At 37.8% G+C, this 7,441-nt stretch overlaps 1 protein-coding gene across 5 annotated transcripts; it reads right to left on the minus strand.

The window, feature by feature from the left end:
* Nucleotides 1–528: 528 nt before the first annotated feature.
* Nucleotides 529–5,401, minus strand: LOC131312565 (pentatricopeptide repeat-containing protein At4g28010). Of its 5 annotated transcripts, XM_058340412.1 has the most exons (4): nucleotides 2,932–5,401; nucleotides 1,554–1,700; nucleotides 1,233–1,306; nucleotides 529–973 (listed from the first exon to the last, which is right to left on the minus strand). In XM_058340412.1, exon 1 carries the CDS (start codon nucleotides 5,160–5,162, stop codon nucleotides 2,991–2,993), a length of 2,172 nt encoding a protein of 723 aa, XP_058196395.1. In that variant the 5' UTR covers nucleotides 5,163–5,401; the 3' UTR covers nucleotides 529–973; nucleotides 1,233–1,306; nucleotides 1,554–1,700; nucleotides 2,932–2,990. The 5 variants fall into 5 exon arrangements, with proteins under 5 accessions (XP_058196395.1, XP_058196398.1, XP_058196394.1 ...); XM_058340415.1 differs by lacking the exon at nucleotides 1,233–1,306 and having other exon boundaries at nucleotides 1,560–1,700; XM_058340411.1 differs by lacking the exon at nucleotides 1,233–1,306.
* Nucleotides 5,402–7,441: the final 2,040 nt, after the last annotated feature.

The following is a 7,441-nucleotide window of genomic DNA, read 5'->3' on the forward strand; positions in this document are numbered from 1 at the left end:
TTTTTTTTCTTGATTGGCATAGGTTGGTTTTCAATGTTGAGGTGACAACGAGTAAAGTTTGAATTGTTTGGTCTTCTAGAGTCCTTGGGAGCAGAGATGAGCTTAAGAAATGAATGGTTTTCATTATCGGATCAAGCTTGGATTGCCGATCCAGTTATCTCGGTGAGTAGGCCAAGAGCAGCTGCTTCTTTTTGTTTGTGAAAAAACTACTCAAAAAGCGTATTTTGCAACATTTTCAATTTTGATTTGTTTAGTTCTGGTTGTAAATTATCAACTTTTAGCATGAAATTCAGTTGGACACCAACTAGGGAACGGGGGGGCTCTGCTGTCCCCATTGAGGGACAGCACCCGCTATCCCAGCCGAGTGGCACATGCTCCGGTCCTACTCCGATGATCTGATGGTAGGCTGCTAATGCTCCCTCTGTTCCAAGAGAACATTTTATTTGAACTAAACCCGTGCCTGCGGAACTCTACACAAAAGCTGAATGCAAACAAAAAAACCACGATAACATAACTCAGTCTATATGTATGGTAACAAATTTTTTTATAAATCAATGAATTAAAAAAACGGAGCTATTTTCATGATTACAGAATACTACCAAACAAAGAAACAGACCAACTGTATGTACCGAATACCATATAAAAGAAATTGACTAAAGCATAACTTCGCTACATAATTATTGATCTCTCTTGTCTAACCAATGACCCAACTTCTTCTTTTTTACAACTAGATGTTAGGGTCAGCTTGTCCGCACCTTCCTTCCTTTACTAATTCCGGGGCCCTAAAGTTAACGACTAAGCAGGCAAACCTCTAGTGGCCTCAAGGTTTGGAATGTTTGGCCTCCGTGGAAATGAAACATGTGACCTTACAGAGGAGCACTTACTTTTTCTCATAACCACTTGGCCAAACTCCTTAGGATGGGTTAATGACCAACAACTTCGATGTTTTGCTAATCTCCAAAACCAGTCACACCTGCCACAAAAAATAAAAATAAAGATGTAAAGTTGGGCTCAATGGGATCCACACACACAAGGGTTCAATGGGCTGCACAAAATGGTGGGGAGTGCTTTACCAAAGCAACAATTGGGCACTCTATGACAGAAAATAAAATCCACAAATGAGGTGGTGTTTTTTTCCCCAGAAATAGTGACAATCAAAATAGGAGCTCTATATGGTGATAAAATCATTGCAAGTTACAACAAAAATGGAAATTATGTCAATGGTCACATACCAAGATTTAACATAGTGATTAAAGAATGAACTTCGTAGTTGCGCGATACAATCAAACTTTGCAAGCAGAGATACCTCATGCAAACAAAAAAAAGAATCATAATTATACATTTACATGAATAAAAAATAAACCCATGCAACATCGGAAAGCATATGCAATAAAGTTTGACAAGTTTTCTCTATGATTCATGCTAATCTAACCAACAGAATCTTCAAAAACTAAATAAAATGTCTTCAATAAAAAACCAAACAAACATCCAGGACAAAGATGTATAGGCTCATAGGAGAACAAAAAGTACATATATAGGCTCAACTTATTTACCAAGACCTTCCAAAGGAGCGATTTTAAAAATGCCACCAGTGGTCGAATACAGCCATCTTCCTTGGCACCACTTGTGGTGTTGAGACTGTACAGAATAAACTTCATAGTTTGGCAACCAAGGTCCAAGTTGATCTCTCTGCCGGAGGACTGGAACAAATCCAAACCCAAATTTAATGAAGCAAACAATTGGTGTAAAACTAGATAATCAATGAGAGTGACACAGAAACACTCATGCCTAAGGGCACTTTTCACCACAATTTGAGCACACCTGGAGATAATGAAATCAAGATAATGGAAACATAAAATTAAGCAAATTTAGAAAGACTATTAATCCGATACTAAATTGACAAACCAACTTTTACAACCCGGGAATATATCTCACTTAGGATGCAGCATCCACTCCAAGAGCTTAAGCTTGTGCGCGAGGAGGATGTTGGAAAACTTGACATACATTGCTGGGCGCATTTTCTAAGAGCTTAAAGCTTTTGGACAATTAGTGTTCTTATTAGTAACATAACATGCATTGTTGGGAAGAACGCCTTGCTGCACTCTGCAGCTGATATTTCCTTTGTAGAGGACAATAGAAACATACATATCTTGAAATAAAACCTTGAGATATTTCTCAATCGCAATTCAAAACATTATAGGAGAGTTTGGAAATGGATATCAACTACAATATGCTAAAAATCATGTTCATAGCCTCGGATCCATAGTTGCGTCTTTTGAAGGTTACGTGCATAAATAGATGCGTCTTTTGCAGGTTAAGCAGTTGTTCATACTTGATTGACGACAGCTATGACATACTTGATTGACAATGGCAATGGCATACTCTTTCTTCTGCTTATGCGAAGCAGGACCATGCTTAACCAGAAAATTATGCCCTGACATGTATAAATATTAACAAAGGAATAAGGTATGAACTTCCCACTGCTGCCAGTGTGAGGGTGGCTGGTTTATAACTTCCTAACACATCAATGATTACAGAGTGGATAAAGCAAAGGTGTCAATTAGAAAAATAAAGTCTCTTTTAACATTCCGAAATTTGATACAAGCACAACTGCACAAGAATAAGGGTATGAGGGTGAAGAAGGAAAACTATCTACAAACATTTCAGAAAAAAGCAATTAATTGAACCAAACAAAATTTTAATTCCACTAACACGCACTCTATGGCCTATGCATATGTGTGTCTGTGTGTGTAGAGAGAGACAGAGGGAGAGAGATGCTGGCAAAAAAATACATTTTAGTTTCCATCATGCTTTGGTGAATCTTGGTTTCAAGAAAAGATACATTCCAACATCAATAGGCTAATTTAAGAGAAACTAGCGATACCATACCCATATACAACTGTAGAATTCAAAGAAAAGATAAAGACTTACCCAAGAAAGCAGCACGTAACAAAGAATCAGCAACCATTTCTTGATATATTACAAGTAAATCAAGCAATACTGGGGTGAGATTTTTGGAGTCTCTTCAGTAATTGATTGCATGTAATGTTTGATACTTCTGAATTTTGCTGGGAAAAACTTGGCAAAAGATCCATAAAATCAATATCTTCAGAGACATAGCAAATACACATCAAGATAGTTGAAGTTATTTCTGAGTCAAGAAGAACACCCTCGGCAGCCATTTTATGAAGCAACTTAATAATTTCATCCTTTTCACCCCTCGAATAAAAGCCCTTCAGAAGAGAATCATATACAAAGGCATTCGGAGAACAGCCACTAGCAATCATTCCCTCAGAAACATTTTTAGCATCCTCCAATTGACCTAGTTTACAAAGCCTATTTATCAATATGGAAAAGGTCCGGGTATTGGGGACAAGACCCCTTTGAACCATGTCTGTGACTAAATCTTTCGATGATTGAATATCCCCTGCTTTGAGAGTTCCATCGATTATTGAATTAAATGTGATAAGATCAGGTTCACAGTTAGCGTTCTTCATTTCATGAAACAACCTCTTTGCTTGATCCAAACTGCCAGCCTTGCAAAGAGTCGCAATCAATGTATTATAGTCAATCAAGGTAGGGCTAACACCAGACGCTCTCATTCGCAAAAGAATGCCTTTTGCAATATTAACCATACCCAATTTGCAGAATCCATTGATGATAACACTATAAGTAAAAGAATTTGGAACCAATTGCAATTGGAGCACCTGTTTCCAAATTTCCATTGCCTTTTTGACATTCCCTGTCTCCAGAAATGCACAGATCAAAATATTGTAAGGAACCATATCTCTACCTCCCCCATTCTCCACAAGCTTGTGATGAATTCCTAAAGCATCATCAAGACGACCTTCTTTGCACAGCCCTTGGATTAGCTCAGTAAACAGCCTATTATCAGGTTTAATACAGGTCTTGTCTTTCAGCATCCGATCAAAAAGCATAACTGCCTCGTCAACCTTTCCATTTTCACAAAGCCCCCTAGCTAAACTGTTGTAAGTAATCAAATTAGGCATCTTACCCTTCTCTATCATCATTTGCCATGTTTTCAAAGCATCATTTACCATTCCTTCCCTGCACAATCCACTAATCAGTACATTGTATGTTTCAACACTAGGCTCTTCACCATTTTCTCGCATCAAAACAAACAACTCCTCAGCTTTAGGGGCCCTCCCATCTTTGAAAAGCCCATCAATTAGACATGTATAAGTGACATTATCGGGAAGGATTCCACGTTCTGTCATCCTATTAAACACTAACGCAGCTTCTTTCCAATGCCCTATCTTACAAAGCCCGTCTATTAGACAAGTATACGTGACCACATTGGGGGCAATTCTTTTTCTCACCATCTCATCGAAAAGACCTTTCCCTTGAATAACCTCCCCTTTACGACTGAAACCACCGATAAGCGTCCCATACACAACAACATCAACGTCCAATCCATTCATCCTCATTTCCTCCAACAAACCCATAGCTTCATCCATTCTACCCTCCTTGCATAGACCATCCATTAAACAGCTGTAAGTAACCGCATTCAGGCTGCAATTAGCAGCCTCCATCTCGATTCTCAAATCCATAGCCTCTTCCAATCTCTTCGCTTTGCAAAGTCCATTTACGAGTGTATTAAAACTGCATACATCGAGTACCACATAACCTCTACCCAATACTCTTCCAATCTCCATTGCTTTATCAACCTCACTATTTGTACACAAACCCTTCAATACAACATTCACATTGTATACATTAACACTAAAACCGCGCTTCACCATCGTACCCAATACCCCAATAGCGAAATCATGCTTATGTGCATGCACGAAACACTCTATCAAACCACTCAATACTAGAAAACTCGGCAAAATATCGACATGGATCATTTTATTATACACTTTGAGAGCTAAACTGTAGTTCTTCGACTTCGTGAGCGCTCCGATTAAGAGATTGCAGGTAGACCCACATGGGATTAGGTTCAAATCGACGATTTTGTCGAAAATCGACATGGCTTCGGCGAATTGGGAAGTGGGTTTTTCACATATGGTTCTTATTCGGGTTTCTGCTTGGTGTAGATGTAGATAGTCGGAGGAGGCCGCAGCGGCGGGTGGCGTCGAAGAGAATGGGTTTGTGAATGCACGGCGGAGACAAAGGTGGGGGTTTTTGAGGAGGGGTTTCATTGTCGTTTTCAACTGCTTGTGTATGTGAGAGTTCGGTGGAAAAATGGAAGGAGAGTTTGGTAAGGCGGAGTTGGTACCTGGTGTGGAGTGAGGTGGAAGACGGTGATGGAAGCTGAAAACGAAGAGGCGGCAAGATGTCGCTCTGGTTTGCGGAAATTACGGAGCAGGGATCGTCGGCCGGCGGTGGCGGCAGCTGGTGTCGTCTTTTAACCAATGTACTCTATGGTGTTTGGAACATCCAAATTGGAAGTTGAGGAATGTGAGAGACAATAAAAGATAGTATTTAAAAAAATGAGAGGAGACTGAAAGAAATATTTGAAATAAAAATTTACTCGGCACAAAATTTGAATTTGTTATTTTCTCTCCTTTTTATATCTAAATCAAACAATGTAAGATTATTTAAAAAAAAAAATCAATTCGTTCATTTTCTTTTAATTTTTCATAAGTTCCAAACAAACCTGGTTTTAGATAACCTTAATTTCTTTCTATCTTTTGTTTCTACTTGATTCTATTATTGTGCTCTCTTCTTTTTTGTAGGAACATCTTTTAAAGACAAAGTGGGAGAGAGCAATGGGCTACGCAACTTAATTATGACTTCATAACAATGTCCTTTGATGACCATGTCTTGTCCTTTAATTTGTTATTTTCTCTTCTTTTCTGCTTGTGTATTAAGAGCATGTCTTGTTAAAAATATGCGAAGAAAAATTTAGTGAATGAATTTTTGACAGAGGATAAAGATCGGCATATCATTGTTTCTCGTTAGGAGTAGTTTCCCAAAAGTGCTAAAACTGCTCACAGTTTTAAAAGTGTAAAAGCCAACTAATGGTTTCAGAGATTGAATTAAACTGATGGTTTCACTTTGCTCATGAGTTAAAAGCCTTAAAGGAGTGTGTGTGTGTGTGTTTTTAAAATTTTGCTACGAGGGGTGTAAGTGATTTTTTCTCAAAGTACAAGGGGCGTAAGCGCCAATTCCCCAAATCCCTATTCTAGTCATTTTATTAATCCCTTTTTATTCGATTTCTCTAAAAGGAAGTTATTTGTCCAATTAAAAAAAGAAAGCGACGTTTCTAATTTTGGCCTTGTTTAACTAAAGTTTTTTATGTTTTTTTTTTATTTTGTCCTTATTCATTTTTTATTAGCTTTATACCTAACATTTGTAAATTATGAATTCGTCTCGTCAAGACGAATCGAAAAGTAAAAAATTGTGATTTCTACCCAATTTTTATTTTAAATATCCATGAAAAAAAACTCAAAAGCCATTTTTTTTGGCTTTTATCTTGGATATTTTCAAAAATACTTTCAATGGCCTTAGAGAAATAGAAGTGCTATTTGGTAAAATAAAAAAATTTATTTTTACAATTTCTCTCTTCGAGACGAATCAATAATCTACAAAAATTATGTGTAAAACTAACAAACGAGGGAAAAAAAGGAATAAGGACAAAAAAAACTCATTTTTAAAAATAAGTACGTATTTGTAATTTTCAAACTTGAAAGTAATATATTTACAAAAATATTTTTTTGATTTTTTTTTTTGCACCGTTCAAAAGATCTTATCAAGATCTATAAAACAAGATTTATATTGCACAAAAATTATTTTAGTAAGTTCATTATTTTTAAGCTTCAATATTACAAATAAGTATTTAATTTTTAAGAATCCTTAGCGGAACAAGGTGTGGTAGGTTGAATATGACGGCTTGAACAACTTGTCGTTCGGCCCTGGGTCAAGCCCAATCTGTAAGTGAAGGTGAATTTCACAGACATTAGATATAGCTTGGGGTTCGGCCTTGGTCATATAGAGGCCGATGGCTGCTAGCTCCTGAGCGTCATGAAGTAGGCCCAAATCCTTTGTTAGACACAAATCCTTTGTTAGATGGACCAGTGTACAACCACTTGGTTTGGTTTGGCCGATGGCATCCTGATAGCTCACCTACGTGCCCGTAGTTATCTTATCCCGAGTGATGTGTATAACGTCAGCTGAGACAGTTGCCTAACAGAATAATCATTAGTGTGCATGGGGTGCCAACTCACACACAAAGTTGTTAGCTACTTTATCTGCTACATCACGGCAGCCGACGCGTGCTTGCCACGTGGATGTATTCGGAGAGCAAGAAAGGGTCCTCTATAAAAGAAAAGCAAGACTAAACACTAGAAGGTAAATTGTCTCCTACACTAAAAAAAATGTAGCACACTAGTCACTTCTCCTTGCTATGCACTTTTCTCATCTATATGCCAGAGGACCATCCTGAGTCCTTCCGTCGTGGTTCTTTAGTCTTACTTCG

Source organism: Rhododendron vialii, chromosome 13a, assembly GCF_030253575.1.
Source record: "Rhododendron vialii isolate Sample 1 chromosome 13a, ASM3025357v1".
Classification (NCBI taxonomy): domain Eukaryota; kingdom Viridiplantae; phylum Streptophyta; class Magnoliopsida; order Ericales; family Ericaceae; genus Rhododendron; species Rhododendron vialii.

Coding starts and splice junctions, on each gene's coding strand:
- LOC131312565 (XM_058340415.1), bottom strand. CDS start 5,162: ATGAAACCCCTCCTCAAAAACCCCCACCTTTGTCTCCGCCGTGCATTC.